The 19,309-nt window shown below is 35.7% G+C and overlaps 3 protein-coding genes and 1 non-coding gene across 4 annotated transcripts; all 4 read left to right on the top strand.

Annotated features, from left to right (window-relative positions):
• The first annotated feature begins 1,205 nt into the window (after positions 1-1,205).
• Positions 1,206-9,502, top strand: LOC104225526 (DDT domain-containing protein DDR4). Its single transcript, XM_009777350.2, has 11 exons — positions 1,206-1,592; positions 2,784-2,894; positions 5,960-6,046; positions 6,131-6,168; positions 6,282-6,363; positions 6,546-6,652; positions 6,720-6,873; positions 6,952-7,044; positions 7,185-7,299; positions 7,750-7,792; positions 8,622-9,502. Exons 1-11 carry the CDS (start codon positions 1,488-1,490, stop codon positions 9,073-9,075), a joined length of 1,389 nt encoding a protein of 462 aa, XP_009775652.1. The 5' UTR covers positions 1,206-1,487; the 3' UTR covers positions 9,076-9,502.
• A 695-nt stretch (positions 9,503-10,197) lies between these two features.
• On the top strand, positions 10,198-10,919 carry LOC104225527 (uncharacterized). The gene has a single exon (XM_009777351.2). It carries the CDS (start codon positions 10,224-10,226, stop codon positions 10,785-10,787), a length of 564 nt encoding a protein of 187 aa, XP_009775653.1. The 5' UTR covers positions 10,198-10,223; the 3' UTR covers positions 10,788-10,919.
• Positions 10,920-12,404: 1,485 nt separating this feature from the next.
• On the top strand, positions 12,405-12,488 carry TRNAL-CAA (transfer RNA leucine (anticodon CAA)). Its single transcript has one exon. It is a non-coding gene; the product is annotated as a tRNA-Leu (tRNA).
• A 3,335-nt stretch (positions 12,489-15,823) lies between these two features.
• Positions 15,824-19,309, top strand: LOC104225528 (uncharacterized). The gene is made up of 2 exons (XM_009777352.2): positions 15,824-16,103; positions 18,391-19,309. The coding sequence occupies exons 1-2, from the start codon at positions 15,896-15,898 to the stop codon at positions 19,044-19,046; spliced, it is 864 nt and encodes a 287-aa protein (XP_009775654.1). The 5' UTR covers positions 15,824-15,895; the 3' UTR covers positions 19,047-19,309.

Below are 19,309 nucleotides of genomic sequence, written 5' to 3'. Positions count from 1 at the left end.
ACAATGCAGCCTAGTGCACCTCCCACAATGGTGCAAGTGTTCCTCCCACCAAGCAAGTGTATATACCACCATGTAAGTGCTTTCTCCATGATCTAGTGCTTGTTGCACCATGGAAGGGGCAGATTTCTCTCAAATAACTGCTATAAATAGAGCATAAGTTGGAGAGAAAGAAGAACACATCGAAAAAAAACACTTGAAACACTCTGTATACACTTAATATACACTCTGTATACACTGGATATACACTCTGCATATACTGGATATACACTCTGTATACACTGCGTATACACTGGAAAAACGAATTGCAATTTGATATTCTCTTCAGTAAGAATTCAACATTGGCTATACTTTGCATTCCTTCCTCTCAGAATTTCCATTCGACTTCTGAGTTGTCCTCCTTATTCTGCATTGTTTTTAACTACAAACAAAGCATCCATAAGTGTGATTTGTTGCCGAACTTTGTGTTCGTTGAAACACTGGGGTTTGAAGTACCGCTACACCGGTGTGTAATTCGTTCTATCCTGGGAGGAAATAATCTATAACCTTGGGTACTAGGAGGGGATTAAATTCCTTAAGGAAACACTGTGAATTCAGTGGGCTCGAATTAATTTCTGTTTTTTTTTTGTTTATTTATATTTACGTTTATAAGCTAACGTTCTAATTTCCAGAATCATTATTTACAAGTACAGAGGAACAACAAATTTCTCTACAAGTTTCAAGCTTCAAGCAATCAAGTTCAAGTTAAAGAAATCAAGTTCAAGCTCAAGAACGAAGAACGAATCAAGATCAAGTTCAAGCAGTCAAGCTCAAGCTCAAGGACAATATCATCGTTCGTGGAAACAAATAGAGATTCAAGATCAAGCTCAAAGACCCTTGAATTTATTTACTATTGGAAGAAAGAATTAGATGATTCATAGAGATTGTAACACTCAAAATATTTGAAATCAAATACTACGATTGTTGCGATATTTTCGATTTTAATTTTATTTTCTCGACGCAAATTTATTGTCTACAACACATAAATAAATAAAATTGAATGATTTTTTCTTATACGTTGCGTCTAAATTATTTAAATACATTATTATGCGTTACAAAAAAAGTGCTCGATATACGGCTGATTACTTGGTTAGTGGAAGCCTTTCACAGTAAAAAACTAAAAATCCCCCCGCCCCCCCCCCTACAATGGTGTTTCCAATATATTTTTCAAAAGTAAAGAAAATTTTGAAAGCTCAATCAAATGGTTGAGGAAACTGAAAAGGTCGGCACCTGAGTCTGAAACCGGGTCCGAACTTGGATCTAGCCCGTCTGTCATGTCTATTTTTAGGGGTAAATATTTTACCCTAAGGTAAAGCAATTAGGCGGGAAAGTTAAAGCCCTCAAAACATCATTTTTCACTCTTGCAATAACAATTTTCTCTCAAAATCCGATTTTCCTCATCAACTTATCGGCGACCAGCGGTTTACGACGAAGGAGAAAACGACGTCGACATGGAAATAGTAGTTTTTGCGCCGGAGTTGACGTCGGAAATGGAACTCGTACGTTGTAGGCTCCGTCAACGGTGGGAGTTAGCCTCTGTTTTAAACTTTCTCAACGTAAGATTTTAGCATTTTCAGAAGTTAATATTTTTGTTCTTCCAGAATTGCATAGTTGACTTATTTGCTTGCTTATATACACAAAACAACTTTATATATCCACCTAATGAGCGTGGATAAATTGTACATGTTACACGCAAGGTTAGATGTGGCTAAGATGCCACTCGGTTCGATTTCTTTTCGTACTTGTACATGTACATTTATACACGTATATGTTTAAGGTATTTGAGGGTTTTGTGGAATGTGGATATATTTTTGTGGTTAATAAGTTTTGAGTTTCTGGGTGTGGTGGCTTCAATCCATATGTACCCATATGGGCCTGACAATGGTGATGTGTTGTTATGATGGTTGTATGGCCTGCTAAATGAGTAGTATAATCGTTTGTTTCCTTTGTATTGTATAATGTTGGGATGATTTTTTTTGATTACCGTAGTATTCGGGCCATCTTGCGCCCACCTCTACTAATCTCACGGGTACTTGCTACTTCCCACCAGCACAGATGCTAGGTAACTCTGTTCATAATATTGGGATAGATTTTAAGTTATACACACTGACAATGTAAAGAATTTTACACCATCATTTCAATTTAAGTGGATATAGTAGGTTATATCTTTATTTTTCAGGTTAACCATATCAAGCTTGCTATAAAGATTTACCTGTTGTTGTACGTTAACTTGGTCTGATAGTATAAAAATTTTATATACTGACAGTGCAACAATAACAACAACTAAGCCTTAGTCCCAAACAAGTTGGAGTCAGCTATATGAATCTTCACTTCTCTATTTAAGCTCTACTCATTCTCTATACATTGACAGTGGAAAAAACTTAAAACTCTGTTGGGATTACTGCAATTTTTAAACATATACTTGTATAAACAGTGAATGTACATTTTGAAGGTACTTGAAGGTTTTGACCTGCAACTAACAATTAATGAAATTATTTATTATTGCTATGTAAGATCACAATGACTGTTGAATGTTGATCTGACAGTGGATATAGTTTGGCGTTGAGTGTAAAATTGCATATGTGCATTTGAAACTTGCATAACTGGGTTATACGAGCTTGCCATTTTCCTTTTGATACTTGTACATGTACTATAAAGGCACTCTGCTATTTATACCTGTGTACATCATATAAATGTGTTGAATGTTTAGTTTGAAGGTACTTGAAGTTCTTTTTAAATGTTGATAGGTTTTTGAGCCGGTGCTCAAAATCAAATTGAAAATTTCAGCCGAGGAGATAGAAACAGCCCTCATTGAGCCAAATGATACTCTTGCTCAGCTGCATATCATGCTTCTGAAGGTTTGGCTCATACGTTATCTTTATTACTATTTGTGTGCATACAACTATGTGTTTGCACTTTAATTTCCACCATCTTTTTGATCTAGTAGTACCTTTAGTTCTGTAATACTACTTCAAGGTGGCTTTAAAGGAGAGAATGCACATAGAGGATGCCAACTGTCTTTTCTTACACTAACCTCAAGATTCTGAACATCCATGCCAAAAATAACTTCAGAATTCATGAGCAGCCCGGCACAGAAAGAAACTAGACAAGGTTACTTCCCATATCTGGTACACCATTCCAGCAGGCATTTTATAGACTATTTGGAGGAAAAGGAACCATAAAATCTTTTATGGCAAATATGAAAATGTAATTTGCCTTAAGCAAAAGTTGTTATCTTTTTGCCCTTTGGTGCAATATGGTTTTTGCAACTAATGTAGATGCCATGCTTGATTTCCTCAGCTCACTATTCTTCTTGTGAGGTAAATCCTAAGATGTAAACGCACCAACAGCACCTTCTCAATGCTGGTACACAACAATAATTTTTAAATAAAAATAAAAATGAGAGAATGATGAAGCTGTGAGTTTCACTGTGATAAAGTGAGTAGTTAGAGTTGTAAAGTTGTCCATGTACGTCAGAAGAAAGTATTGCTGCTGGATTTGAAGTTCAACTACATGCATTAACTTGGGCATGCTAAGATCAACTATGCTCTTTCTTTTCTTTCAGGTTGCTTCCCATGTTGACTACCTTATGATTCTTAGTTAAGTTTGTTGCTTTCTATAAATTTTAGCTGCAACTAACAACCAACAAAATCCTTTTAAGTTTTGGAAATGTTCATATGTTAAGCTTATACTAGCCATGAAATCCTGGGCTGATATCAGACTGAGTTATGATGGTGGTTATATTTTCTAGGGTCTCTTTATGCTATGTGCATTCAGCGTAGATCTGTATATTTTCTTCTCCATGCATGCATTTCTGATCATCTTGATAATTTGTCTGTTTAAAAAAAAGAAAGAATAATCTGATTTTTGATAAAAATTGCCGCAATGATCATGTTCCCGGAGGTATGATAAAAAATCGATTTACTGAACTTGTTTCTTTTTGACCAACTTGATAGATTTACTTGTCATGGAATTGAAAAAAATTAGTAAAAGTTGGAGCAAGTAATCTTGTCCCTTGAGATATTACAAAGGAAAAATGCATTTTTCTCTTCACTGGATGGGTTTGTATAAAGTGTCATGCATGTTGGGTAGGGGTGGGCATAAAATCCAAAAAAGCAAAAGTAAGACCGGATCGAATTAATCCGGTATGGTATCGGTTCTTCGGTTGTTCGGTATTAATTCGTTATAGAATTTTCAAAAGCTCGGTACTTCGGTACGATTCTCGGTATTGAACTTTCGATACTTCGGTATACCGAAATATGCAAGTCAGGTAGAATAGAGGTCGATGCTATTAGCTTGATGAATTCCTCCACATTTTCAAATCCAAAGGCTATTGTTGATTGGTGGGCTGAGGATTTAACTGTCCTTAGAATTGATTTATTCCAAAGGGTTCTAATTGCTATGATGGCTAGGAATTGAAACAGTATGCACCTGGACCAGTCTATTCGCAGAAATCCCTTGGAAGTTTCGTGAGTCTTCTTGAATTTGGATTATTTGGTTAAAGAAAATAACGAAATTAGTGATCTTTTATGTTAATCAAAATTGAACACTTAGCTTTCTCTCAATGCTTCTCCGAGCTGCAATATCTAGAAACCACAGTTGCTTGTAGGGTAGATTCAGATGAACTGATCTTGTATTCTTATATGATTCCTAATGAATTAGAATTCACCACTTTTTTGTTCACAAAGACTTGGTACGATACCGTAACCGTACAGAACCAAACAAGAAAATACCGAACTACTTTGGTACGGTATTCGGTATGCACAATTGATAAACGGAATACCGAAATACCATATCGAAATTCTTAAATACCGTACCAAAGTACCGAACGCCCACCCCTAGGTGCAAATATTTTGATGACTGGGTTGACAACCATTTTTTTCTAACGTGCAATGCGAGCTCTATACTTTTGAGGCTAAGATTTTCTTAGGATACACACTACTAAAGAAAAGACATGGAAGTAAAACTTTGTACTCCAAGCTGTTAATTTGATTTGATGAGATGAACACTGCTTGATTCATGCAGACATTGTCGTTGCTGACTCGGTATTATAGATAGCATAGCATGACTTGGGGACTGTATCATATGGCAGCCTGGATCCTTAAAAAGAGTCAAAGCAGTTTGTAGTTCAGACCGCCAATTTCATGACTTTGCCTGCTGGGCGCTGGCATAAGATTTTCCTAGACAATAGACAGACTCTTGAAAGATAAATGATAAATGGGTGCTCTGAGTGATGATGTTGATAGCATTTCTGCCTTTTCAGAGGATACGATTAATTCATGCAATTGTACATATGCTGATTGGTGACGAAAAGTTGCTAGCAACATTTGTTTATCATGAGATAAGCTACATAACAACAGGAACTTCCAAAATAAATAGCTCAGACAAGAGTCTTTAGAAATTTCTAAAAGGGGAATGTACACTAATCACTTTTAAAAAATTTGTAAGTTGTCTTAGGAAGGTGAGCAGTGCATTTTGTGAGTAACTATCCGATAAACTCTTAGTTAATTTTGCTGTTAAAAATGTTTGTCCTACTTTTTTTATTTCGATTGCCCCAAATTGTTGTCCACTTTCCTTAAACCGAACATTCAATTGCTTCAAAGCCCACTTTATATCTTTCATCTTTATCCTCTATTATGTTCATTTACTATATAAAAGTCAAACTATGACTACCCATTTTTCTCAACAAATGCTAAATTTGTGACAAGTCAAAAGTTAGCGAGAGAATTGGGACAGAGGGAGTCGTCTAAAGTTTTATGTCCCAATCCCAAATTTATCTTTAAAAGTACCCACTCTATTTTCAAGTAAAATAATCTCATCCCTTCCCGGTTGTAAGAGACATTCTGAAATTATAAACTTGCTAACGTATTTATATTTTTTGTCCTGACTTTCTTTTTCTAACATGATTTGCATATTTCTTCAGGGGATACCTCCTGTGAGTAAACTACTGAAAGTTTCTAATGGATGGGTGATAGCATTAAGCAAGAAACTTGAAATGTGGTGGCCATGGGTAGGTGATTCTAGCTTTTGACTGGTGTGTGTTTGATTCAAGAAATGAAGATTTCATTCCATTCCTTTTGGCATTTCATTGCAGGTTGCTGAAGGGACTTTTCCATTGACTGCAAAAAAGGGGTACCATATTTCTCTCCGTCTTTCTTCCCTTCCCAAGAAATGAAACTGCTCTGAAGATTAGGTTTACTTTGATGAGAGATGTCTCTCATTCAGCTTCTGTTTCTATTTTTCAGAGAGGAGATGTCCACATACAAGGCGCTCGACCCAGCAGTTCGCCTGCTTATTCTTAAAGCACTTTGTGAAATTCGAGCTGATGTATTGCATCTGTGTTTCCCTCTCCTTGAATTCTGTGATTTTTTCTAGTGCTCACTCTTCTGCATCAACATGCAGCAATAGCAATCAAAAGTTGGATGAAACCATATATGCTGTTGATTTCTCTTTAACATATTAATGAATGCTGCTTTTAATGATTTCGCATTTATCGTTTGTCTTTGCAGCAAGATGACGCCGTATCTTACATTAACCATGAAACTAAAAGTAAAACTGATGCTTCTGCTTTCCGTAAGGAGAAGCTTGGGGGCAATGGAGATGAAGTTTCATTCTGGTAAGTTCTGAATGTGTAACATTAAGCTATGCGAGTATGCCTTTGACAGCTCGACATTTCGTGACAGGTATGATGGGAATGAAACTATTGGTCATAGATTATACAAGGAAGTTTGTCAAATTGAATCCATCTCAAAGGTAAAGGACAGGAAAAGCATATCAGCTATCACTTCTCAGTGGGAGACACTTGCTACTACGTTTGAAGAATTTCAAAATTTTGTGGTAAGGCAACAATTCTCTTTCATTCCAAACGATTCAACTTTTCAATAGTCGTCACATTCCTGTTGCTATCAATGATAGGAAGAGTTTTCATCAAGTCAAGTTAAATGGGAAGCTGATGTGGGCAAGGCTGTTGAAGCTCATGCTATTCCTGCTCTTCAGAAAATTCAGAGGGTTGGTTTCTTTCAGACTGTTTATACGAGTTGTCTTATTTCTTTTGGTTCTATAAGCTGAGGATTCCAAGGAAATTTATGCAGAAATATTTCTGCTTTCATCATGAGCTCCTGATGCATATAGATGTTTTCCTTTTACAGAAGAAAGATATGGCTTTGAAGCGACAGCAAAGAGAGCAAAGACTCGTAGAAGGCTTAAGAAACCTTGCAGTTCCTCGTTCTTGCAGGATGCGTAGGCCAGTCAATTACAGATGCGGTATATATGAATTTGTTTTGTTAATCAATCTTTTCTGATTGTATCATTAATTCCCTCATTGATTCCATACCTTAAGACAAATAAAGTTTATCTTGGGCCTGAATTTCTGTGACATATTTGAAATTTTAGGGAGTTTTATTTCTGGAAATTTTAGTTTCACTTTTACAGAAAACGTAAACATCTTTATCATTGGAGGTTCTTATATTAGTTCATCCTATTTCCGTAAGTTTAAAGCATGGTTTTAGTACATGGGATTGCCTATTTATGAGATGTAAGCTTCAAATCATGTTAGAAGATATCAATGAGACTTTTGTATGAGCATGGCACATAGGGAAAGCATGGAGACCTTGGGAAATATTTGCAGCATAATTAGATAGTATATAAGTCCAAATGATTTTCTGTTAGTGTTCCAAACTGTGGATGCTTATGCAAGTGCAAATTCATATGCAGATGATTTTGATAGAGCAATCAATGAGGCCATACAAGTAACAAAGTAAGTCTTACTAGTATCTCATTGCTTCTTCGTATCTTGGGTGATATTATAGGCATTGTCACAGTTTCTCCATGTCACTCAATCAACTACACTCATCCAACACAAAGGCTCTGTTTTTCTCTCTAGTTTGAAAATATCTTATTATCATAGTTGGTAAGTTCTTGAAAGCTGTTAAAATGAGGTCCTGCTGAATGATTGGGCCATGGAGGTAACCAGGTCATTAGGTTGGAAACTTCCAAAATTTCCTAGGATTAATTGCTGAATCTGCAAGCCTGTCCCGCTTGAAATGTGAATCTAATCACATCGCCTTACACCATGTGATGCCTTGTCATTTGTGGAACATATTCTGACACTAATTATGATCAGATCATTTGCATTGCCCCAAAATTTGATGAACTCCTACTGAAGCCACCTCAGGATCAATGCCTAGTTTCATGCTCCCTTTTCCCGCTACTATTCAAACCTACTTTACTAATGTACCCCCCTTAACTGCTTGTATCTCAATTGGCGGTATCCACCCATATATGAACTCTTGTCAACAAGAATGAGCTTTGCTTTTATGGTGCTTTTGCATGATCTGAGTACAAACTCTCTTCTAAAGCATATTTGAACACTATGAAACCACCTGCAGTTGCAGTAATGGTTCAGAGTTACCATTTTGTTTTGTTTTTTTCTTTTAATTGTTTTTCATGTCAAAGCTTGTTTTGAGTTTTGACTTGAATCATTTCATCTACATCCCAAGGCTAATTTTTCTTCCATTCATGACACAACTATTTTTATCCATTTCGGATCATAACCTTGGCTTACTGGCAAATAATTTGTGGTTTAGCAAACGGAAGGGAATTGAAGAACCAACAAATGAAACTCAACTCAATGAGCATGTGCCTAGGAATGGAACTAATTCCCTGGATTCCTCTCCAGCATCTAACTCCATAAGCAGTGATGCCACAGACAGTGAAACTGAGAGTGATGAGCCTCAAGGAAGCAATGATGACGTTGATGATACCAGTGATGAGGTTGATGAAGCTGATCTTGATGAAGATGATACTGACTCAATGAAAGAAATTAACATAGCTGGCAACAGAAAGCAGTCAATGAAGGAGAATAGTCGCTTGGACTATAGGCCAAGCAGTTGTCGCTACAGTAAGCGGCTAGCTGGAGTTGATGGCTTTGCTGTTCCAGAAACAACTCATCTGGGTGCGAAAAATAGGTTGAGGCAAAGACCTACTGTTAATACTGCTGCCGAGTCTGTTGTCGTTCCTGATTCAGAAGATGAAAACTGATCAGGACGCACTTGCAACAGGACATGCCATTAGAACCGATCTCTATTTTGGTACAGTTTGGTTGATTATCCTTCCGAGCCAAATTAGTACGGCTTTTGGAAAAGCAAACCGGTTGTTACCACCTTAGTCATAATTTTGCATATATAGTAATAGTGTCTGTGAACTTAGGGAAGGCAGAAAGTGTAGTTGTTTTGGTTCAAACAGTAACGTAGTTAATGCTTCATTACTTTTCTGTAAAAGCAAATCAGTTGTCACCACCTTGGTCATAATTTTGGGTATACGGTTATCTAGCAACATGGCTTCAGAAAATTGTCTGTGAACTCATGGAAGGCAGTAAGTGTAGTTAATGCTTTCATTAGTTTTTGTAAAGCCATGTGCTTTTACGCATTGTTGGTTGCCAGTTATCTGCGGAAGGAGTGTTTCCTGAGCTTAGGCTTGTTGCTGAATTTGCCTTGCACACACTTTTAAGGAGGCAAAAAATAAAAGGAAAAGAGAAAGGACGATTCCATTCCACCACAATTATCCCATTCAAGTAGTTTTTTGAAAACTCGTCAAAACATAGGGAGTTATTTGGAATGTGTGCCTTGAACTGAAACTGCACTGATTTTGCAAATTTAGATAATTAATTATGCTCACTATTGTTTATTCTCTTTTTTTTTCCGTCAATAGGACTACTTTGATTTGGAAGAGAGAAATTGAAAGACTTTTGATTCAAAGCTTGAAATTAGAGGGAATCTTTTGGACCTTTCTCTTCAAAAGTTTTTTTTTTTCTTTAACAAATTCAACTTTTATATAGTAAATCAATTATTTTTAATTAGCACCAGGGCTATCAATAAGAAAAATATCTCCTCCAATTCCATGCAAGGAACTAGATGATTACCCAAAAAAATGAGCAGATCAATGCATAGTAGTGACTTCTCTGAATAGCTTATAAATTTATCGTTTAATCTATTTAAGAAAGCAATAAAATAGCATACCTTTTTTTTCTCTCTCTCCAAAAATGCTAAAAAGGCTAGGCCCAGTACTAGGTTGGGCTAGATTATTAAGGCCCAATTAGATCCCAACAGACCCTAGCCCATTCAGTATAAGATGGGAAATAGAAGCAAAGAATGAGGTGTTAGGGTTCATCAGACGCCAGCAACAATACAATGAGACCCCTGGACGAGCAAGAAACGACACAAGTCTTCGAAAAGCTACACAAATTCGTGGGAAACAATCTGAAGAACATAGTCGAGAACCCATCTCACGAAGGACCCGACAACACTCCCGGTCGCTACTGCTTCCGTCTTCAGAGAAACAGAGTCTACTACGTATCAGAATCGCTGGTCAAACGAGCCACGAATATAAAGCGAGACAACTTAATTGCACTTGGAACCCAGATAGGAAAATTCACAAAAGGAGGTAAATTTCACCTGACTGTACAGTGCTTGGGTATATTGGCAGGTCACTCTAGGCACAAAGTGTGGTTAAAACCCACCTCTGAGATGAGTTTTTTGTACGGTAATAATGTATTGAAAGGTGGGGTTGGGAGGATTACTGAGAGCATTAGCGAACATGATGGAGTGGTGGTGTTTTCAATGTCGGATGTGCCTTTGGGTTTTGGGGTTGCGGCGAAGAGTACGCAAGATTGTAGGAAAATGGATCCAAATGGGATTGTAGTTCTTCATCAGGCTGATATTGGAGAGTATTTGAGGATGGAGGATGAGCTCTAAATTAGATTTTTGCTTAGTGTTTTTGTTTGTGTAATCCAATTGGGCGTCGTTGTATGTTGCTCAGTATGAGTTTTTGGCATTGTGTTATCACACAACTTCTATATTATATGGTATAATTGTTTACTGGTGAAATCATTTCTTCCTGCTTAATTTGTCTTGCCTTAATTATTAGTATAGTTCAATCTACCATGTGATATTGCACGTCTTTAATTTTAATTATAAGAAACTTATAGTTTTAACAAAATGCTGTCCGGACTATATGTTCATCAACGCAATAAATTGGAAAATAGCTTTAAATTTTGATGGGAAAAAAACAAGAGAGGTATAAGCATCTTTTTCCTGGAGCACAAAATTTTGGGATTCCAGTGTATAGTGTCTTTCTTTGTAGAAATGATGTGTAAATGGATGTGGCTACACATAGCATTACTCTGTAAGCCTGTAGATCAAGATTCAGCGGCACAGGAAAAGCTGCAGGTTTTTTTCCAGAAAATGCAATATATTTTTGTTGGATAGTAACGGGGGAGATATTATACTTTATTCAATTAAATCTTTTATCCATTGCTTGGAGTGTTTGGTTGGGTCTGTATCTGAAATTTTCTGGAGCAAACCGTACCGAAAATGACCGCCAAAACTGCAGAGCTAAATTATCAAATATTTGCTGTATGAAGATGAATCCTCGACATTGCAGCTTCTGATTAAAAAGATTTACTTGTGATAAACAATCCAGGCTGAGTCATGGTCAATCTATAAAGGGCTTTTTGTTGGTTCAGGTATTTAGGTGGAGAAGGGTAAAAGGGCGGACTCAATATGTACCTGTTAATGCATAAATGACTGCCAATTGTTTCTAAGTAGTAACTGTTATTGCATATGCAATGACCGCCGAAACTGCTAAATAAAGAGCAATGCTAAATTATCAAATGTTTGCCGTATGAAGATTAGAATGCATTGTCAGTCCAAGCTGAGTCATGGTCAATCTATAAAAGGAATTTTAGGTTTTTGGTCTAGTTGTAAACGCGTAACATGTGATGTTTGTTAGGGAGGAGTAAAAGAGCGGGCTCAATATATATCGAATGTGCGCCTGTCTTAAAACATAAAAAAAAAAGTAAAAGACTTTTTATTACTGTCTCATTTGCCATTGTGTCACAGTTGTACTGCATTGCTGCTGATACAGTTCAGCTTCCTAGCTATAATTTGGACCGTGTGACATATGAAGAGTAATAGTAGTTGATTGGGAAAACTGATACTTAGGAGTTAGGACTTTGGAGTTTTTGAGTAAATGATCACAATGGTCCTTAGGGGTCGTTTGGTATAATCCCGGTACTAATTTATACCACATAAAAGATGAAATAATATAATGCCACAATTGATGGTATAAAGTGGGATAAGATTTTGGGATTATGTTTATACCTTGTTTGGTTAGAGGTACAAATTTATACCTCCAACCAAACAAAATACAAATATAATCCCACTTGTTATGATTTTTTCTCATAAGAAGTTAATGAGGGAGGCATGGGATGTACACATTTCCTTTTAGTTTTACCTGATCTTTGTCCTTTGCTAGTTTTAACAGGACAGATGGAGTTGAAGTTGAATATTCTGTGATGCACCTTAGATAAGGTCAGGATGGCCGAGTGGTCTAAGGCGCCAGACTCAAGTTCTGGTCCTCGTGAGAGGGCGTGGGTTCAAATCCCACTTCTGACATCATTTTGTTATTTTCTTTTTACTACGTTTCCTTTTGTTTGTTATTGTTATATTTTGTTATTAGAGGTTGATGATTCAGCCTAAGCTACAATCAACAAACTCCATTTTGTCAAAAGAAATAGTCGTTCGTGTTATAAGTTTATTTCAGCATGTATACTTATAGAACTCAACTAGCATAGTAGCAAAGTCCTTTTGTCCTCGAAATCCGTTATTGCTGCAGAGGAATTTGGTGCCAAAGTCTGCATTTGTAGAAACCTAGTGGCCATATGTTATTTTACTCAAATTTCAAAGCATTTGAGAGATTGCATTTTTGGTCCCCGAGACTCTAATAATATCCACCTAAAGGCATTTATCTTTCGATTAATTGAATTAAATGTTTCTGGCCCTTGCACAACTGGAATCTCGTAACTTTTTCTGAACTGTGTGACATTATCTAGCATGCTAATAGAGTTATTCTTGTACATGGACAAATTGTTCACTCATATTTCTGAGCAAGTGTGGACGAGTATAAGCGAAATTACATAATCATAGAGTGTATAGGTAAATAAGTAGCCACCATATCAATGCCCATATTTTGTGATAGAAATAGATTTCTTGCATCTTAGAGATAGTTTGGTTGATGGTATTCACATAAAATAATAAAGTGTTTGGTTGGTTGCATATGATAAAGGAGGAGAGTGAATAATACGGTGGACAAGATTCAAGAGAGTAAAAGTGAATAATGGATAAGGCTAGACAAATTGGAAAATCTACATCTACATCTACATATATAATAAAGCTGGGTTTTGAATATCTGATAAAAAAAAGCCAATGGTCACCACAATTATAACCATATTAATTACGCCTCTTCGGCTTCTCCGTGGTAAAAACTCATTCTTAATACACATCTCATTCACACATTACATCTTTTTCTATTACAACCAGAGGTAAATATTTTTGCATAATAACACTTCTCATCGTCTTCCTTCTCTCACTTTCAACGATAAATTAAATCTCCTCCGTTTTATTTACTTCTTCCTCCAAATCCACAAGTTTCCTTCCATGGACCCGTGCTTCACTGGTAAGTGTTTGATTACCATCGAGTATGACTGCATCTGTGTGGAGTATGAAGCCCTTGTATTTTGTATATCTTTTTACCTGTCAATGTTTCGGACGTTAATAAATGGTTAATTCTCTTTCTTCCCTCTTATACAGTTTTTTTTTTTTTTTTGGTTCTACATGATATGATGATCGACCTTTGAAAATTAATAGCCAAGCACTGCTGAGGTGAATACCTTTTTTTGTCGTACCTTAATTATAAAAATATTTTGTAACCATTGTAGTATATGATATTGTTCTAAGCATTCAATTTCTTTTTTTTCTATTGTGAACTAATTACAACTTTATTGATATTTTGTTGATTTTGAATTATTTTGTTTTGTTGATGTCACCATCTTTGGTTAAGAAACCTTAATAATGAGGTCATAATGCAATTGAGACCTAAATCTTAGAATTCCCACGAGCCACTATATCGTCAGTTTCTTATAATCAATTTTAAGAAAAAAAAACTCAGTTATTGTTTTCTTTATTCTGTAATAATAATTTTTACCGGTAGTTAATAGTTTCATTTTGTGCGGAATTTGCATATCGTAAGGTTCATCAAGTTGATAAAACATGAATAGCTTTACGCAATATGATAACTAGAATCTTAATTATATTTATGCTTAATGATATTACATGTAAGTTTAATTGATGTTTCAGAAATCTTTATTCACGAAGTTTTATCTGAATTTTTGTTTTTTAATTCTATTGATGCTCCAACTGAAAAGTTTTCTAATCAGTTTTCTTGAATTTGTTTGAGTTTTGTAGCAAGGTCTGGGGGTGTGGTTTTCTCAAATGGTTGGATCAACATGATGAATTGTTCTTGAAGAATTATAGTTTGATACTTTGAAAGACCAGAAAAGGGAAGATAACGCTACTGTCTCCTAGTCAGTTAGTTAGATAGGATATGTATGTCTAAGATACATATTGAATTGTATTGCACATCCTCTTTAGTGTGATGTAATTGTCATTTGTTTATCTTAAGAATTACACAAACTATTTTTTTGTAAATAACACAAACTATTTTTTTGTTTGTAAATATATATGTTAGGAGAAGCGTTTGTCAGGCTTTTCTTTTAAATAGTAGCACTTGAACCGTTACAATATGATGTGCATCAAGAAAAAGGAATAGTCTTATTACTTTCTCAATCAATTGAACTTTGCATGTTTCTGTTAGATTTTGACGATTTTGATATCCTATCGTTTTTGTTGTTGTACTTTTGGCTAAGTTTGTTATAGTTGTGATAAAGTAGTTTATGCCAAAGTTATTGAACAATGTAGTTTACAACTATGTCCCAATTGAGCCATCTTATTTTATTTGGGAATACTATTAAGGTAAGAGTTGAAAATTAATTATACTTGGAAAAGTTCAAGTAAAAGTAACATTTTGAAAGTCATAAATCTTTCTTCCATGAAATGTCGGTCTCATAATAATCAAATATTGAGTAGCAATTTGAATTATGTAGAAAACAATTTTACTTTTGAAACTCCATCAAGTCGGTGGATCTTTTCTTTAAATAAATTTCCAGAGAGAGTGTAGGATCTAAGTAGAGAAAATATGACCATATTTTTTGGACAATCCAAATTATTAAAATAGAATTGAAAAGTGAAGTATTTTTATTTTACTGTATTATATTTTTATTTGACGAGGACTGAATACGCTAATGGGGTGCTTTTATTTGTGATAAGTAACTAGTCCTTAGCTTGGTACCAAATTGTCTCCTTTTTGTCATTTTTTCGTGGATTAATAATTTTGATGTATTTATCGACATTTTAAAATTGAAAACATTTTCAAGTTAGGCAATCATGTCATTTGTACATTTTGTGTTCTCTTATGGAAATTATTGTTATTTAATTTGATGAGTATGACTTTTAATACCCTTGCTTTTGCATATGATTATTAAATGAGCTTAAGCCCCTTGAATATTCTCTTGCGATTAGGCTCAGAAACCTTACTAACAATCTCCATAGTCAATAGCAAATATCTATAAAAGACTTAGGTGAGTAGTAAAGACGAATTAAATTTTTAAATCTAATCAATTTATATTTTGAGACAAAAAGAGTTGTTAAACTATTAAAAATATTTTAATGAATTTGATGAGATTTTTTATAACGGCGCTTCGCGCGCGGACAAATTTACTAGTTAAATTATAAGTTAGGGGTAATATCAATTTCTTGCCTATTTGGTGCATAACGTGTAATAAGACGGAAGGATGAAGGTTAAAATAGGAAAACTAATGAAAATCCACCTGAATAAGAAAAGAACTCGTCCCTCTTTGTCACAGAGACGATCCTTCAATTCTTTTTTATCCCACGAAAGAATAATAATGGCGACGAGCGGCAGAGAAACCCGACGGCGCCGTATTGTGGAACGAGGAAATGACCGATTAGCCCTTATCACCGGCAGGATCCCAACTCTATCATCAGAAACGGAATCGGGATCGGGACCGGGATCGGAATCTCGGCATTCTCACACCGCCTCTTGCCCTCCATGGATTTCTCGCGATCACCTCCCTTCCAATCAATCGTCTCCCGGTACGCACACTAATATTCACATCAATTGTTTGCTTGGTTTCAATTTTTAATTGATTTTTGTACATGTAAAGTGATAATTCAATTTAAATTACTTTTTTCTGTTTTGCTATCAAAAGTTTCTTACTACGAGAAACTGTTTGCAGTTGTCCCTTCGGGGATATAAAATGGGAACGAATTATTTGTAGTTAATTGGTGTATTATGTCCAAAAAAAATAATTAGAATTTTGTGAGTTTATCAATTAGAACGCCTAATCCACCGGGGTACCTACTACTTCCCACTACTTCCCACCAGCACAAGTAGCGAGTAATTCTGCCGAGCTTAGGCATTTGCCTCCACTGATAGAATTTTTTGAGTTTATAGAAGCTTCTAGAAGATTACAATTAAAGGAAGAACTAGAAATCGATGCTCGGTAAAACTAGCAATGTTGGTGTGTGTGTGTGTATATATATACATATATATGTGGCCCCTTGGAAAATGGTCCGATAGATTCTTAGGTCAAGGCGGGTCTCAAGTTCATGTCATTGAAGTATAGTAACATGATAAACTTTTTTTTTTTCTTTTTTGAGAAATGAAATCATTTTATTGCATATCCGGCGAAACGGTGTTAACATTACTTAGTTTATATCCAATTTATGTTGATAGTATGTAAATATTGAAACTATACTCCTGCCACGGATTGGATTGAAATGGGTCGGTGTCAATTGTCATTAAGAGACATCGCTTAAAGCGATGAAACTATGTTAAGCAAGGAGTTATCTCTTTATGAGTGAATCAATGCGCTTTCAAAAAATGACACGCAAAAAATTCTCAACGGGAAGTGGTTGGTTCTTTAAATCTCAATTTTGAAGAGTTGGATTCATATCTGCATTTTTGTATGCAGGATAATGAAATTAGTTATTTTAGTTACAATTTGATTATTGTAGGACTAAATTCATTTGTGTTTGATATTTTCTATTTTCTGTAAATGGAGCATTTCATCTCAAAGAAGCGTACTTCTTCATTTTTCTTCCTCCCATGGACGTCGCCACTATTTTGCAGTTTTCTCTGGACAATTCATAGCATTTCATCTCAAAGAAGCGTGCACCTTTACTTCTTGCTCTTTTTGCTTCCTCCCATGGACCTCGCCCTTTTTTGTGCTTTTCTCTTTTGAAAAGCTGGTTTTTGTTGTATGCTCTTATCTATTGACATAAGAAGAATCCCAGTAATTACTCCAATATTCTCCAAGATAGTGCTAAGACGAGGGCTTTACAAGAGGAAGGTAATTTTTATAAACAAGAAATAGAATGTATGTTGTGGTTAACAGGTGCAGAATATTGCTTGAATCATGTTATTTATGCTTCATCCTTCCCAGATCACCTGATTTGCCAAGGCTCAATTTTGAAAATTTTGGTGCTTATTTGCCTACTTTTTTTTAAAAAAAAGTTTGGATAATGGATACCTAATACTCCCTCCATCCCAATTTATGTGTCATACTTTCCTTTTTAGTCTATTCTAAAAAGAATGTCATACTTTCCTTATTTAAACAATTTAACTTTAAAATTCATATTGTACCCTTGAGGAGATGATTGAAAGTCACACAAATAATTATGACTTGTTTTGGACCACAAGTTTTAAAGTTTTCCTTTCTTTTTTCGTGTCGAGTCAAACACCGCCACATAAATGGGATGTAGGGGGTAAGTAACAATATATAGATTCTTTCACAGCAAAAATTCTAAAGATATGTGTAAAAAACTATGGTCCAAGATAAATAGGTTTTATAATTGAGAAGCTAAAGAAGACATTCAATTAGTCCTCGTGTTGCATCCCTATTTTTGTATTTTTACTGTATCAGCGTGATACTGTTTTTGATAAAATCTTCACCTTATAAAAAAAAGCGAGCATTGATGGTGAGGTTTCCTGTTATAGTACCTTTAATGCTGGATATTTGAAGAACTATTGGAAATGCATCTATGGAAAGTTTCCTTGATTCACAACTAGACTTAGAAACAAGTATAAATCATGGCATATTTGGAGGTAATGAAAGTCAGTACCCAGACTTCTAAATTAGACAAATTATGACATGGATAAAATTATGACAATTGGACCAGTCTCTTCTGTGATTTCTTGCCAATAACTTTTCGTTTTAGAATTCTGATTTTGTCCGATTGGAAGGAATGAGTATGTGAGCTTGGTGAGAGTTATGTCGTGATGCTGTGGGCTAGTGCTTGTGTTATTAGTATTATACTTTCTTTTTCGATAAAGGATAGTGCTCATTATACTTGTCACTCATTTATTGCTACTTCACAGTTTCTATTAGTGGGAGTGGGGCTTCTGGACCATTTTTGCCCGATAATGACCGTGGAATTGAGCCTGGTGAGCATAATGAGTCTGATGGCAAAAGCAGAACAACTCCATTCATGCGAAAATGTGAGTCGAACATTGAAACCTCAAGTGCACCTGCCTTGGATCTTGATGGCAAAGAGCAGTTATTTCCGGATTCATCTCCTGTGAATCCTCCATGCCTTTCTGCTTCTGAGGGGGGTCAATTTTTTAAACTGAAGAGCAACTATCACAATATTTTCGCCCCAAATAAAATCAGTTCTGCAATTGTTGCTTCTGAGAGTATTCGCCTCAACTTTTCTCTTGTGGCTGCCATTTTGGTTCTTGTGTCCTATAACAGCCACTTCTTCAACGTGGTCATATTCTTTAGACCTCTTCTGCTGCTGTTGTTGACCAACATATCGATTGTTATTGCACGCCTTCTCGTAGAAGAAGCAGGGTCCCAAAGGAATCAAAAAGCGGCAAACAGTATCCCTACTGCTGGTATGGTTGATCAAATTGGGAAGGCTCTGGAGCTGGGATTGTTATTGCAAAACATTATGAATGCACTGTTCATGGATTGTAGTATCTACTCAATAACAGTCGTATGTGGCCTTTCAATAATCCAAAAGCTTGGCTGGTAAAGTTTTTTTCCTGGCTGGAGGATCTAAGAGGTGTATCATCTTAACAAGTTTGTTTTGTCTGTTTTTGCCCTTGTGTTGCTAACTTATTTTGAGAAACATTTTGCTTCTTTTCATTCTTAATATTCGGCCTCCCTACTGCCCTACCCCCAAAAAGATGGTGATAGAAGTTGTCTTCATATCCAATTTTGTAGCTTCACCAGACGAAAAAATCGACTTATGTAGATGTTTTCGAGTTTTAAAAGTATTTTTGTGAGATTGTGCCA

Source organism: Nicotiana sylvestris, chromosome 8 (assembly GCF_000393655.2).
Source record: "Nicotiana sylvestris chromosome 8, ASM39365v2, whole genome shotgun sequence".
In the NCBI taxonomy this organism is placed as follows: domain Eukaryota; kingdom Viridiplantae; phylum Streptophyta; class Magnoliopsida; order Solanales; family Solanaceae; genus Nicotiana; species Nicotiana sylvestris.
Note: the sequence above shows the minus strand (reverse complement) of the source record. Positions and strands in the feature narration are given on the sequence as shown.

What these genes read in the sequence shown, in the direction of transcription:
- LOC104225526 (XM_009777350.2), top strand. Translation starts at nt 1,488, where the DNA reads ATGGAAATAGTAGTTTTTGCGCCGGAGTTGACGTCGGAAATGGAACTC. An exon ending in TGCATATCATGCTTCTGAAG is followed by an intron (nt 2,895 to 5,959) that starts GTTTGGCTCATA and finishes ATATTTCTTCAG; the next exon opens with GGGATACCTCCTGTGAGTAA. An exon ending in CTCTTCAGAAAATTCAGAGG is followed by an intron (nt 7,045 to 7,184) that starts GTTGGTTTCTTT and finishes TTCCTTTTACAG; the next exon opens with AAGAAAGATATGGCTTTGAA.
- LOC104225527 (XM_009777351.2), top strand. Translation starts at nt 10,224, where the DNA reads ATGAGACCCCTGGACGAGCAAGAAACGACACAAGTCTTCGAAAAGCTA.
- LOC104225528 (XM_009777352.2), top strand. Translation starts at nt 15,896, where the DNA reads ATGGCGACGAGCGGCAGAGAAACCCGACGGCGCCGTATTGTGGAACGA. An exon ending in TTCCAATCAATCGTCTCCCG is followed by an intron (nt 16,104 to 18,390) that starts GTACGCACACTA and finishes GCTACTTCACAG; the next exon opens with TTTCTATTAGTGGGAGTGGG.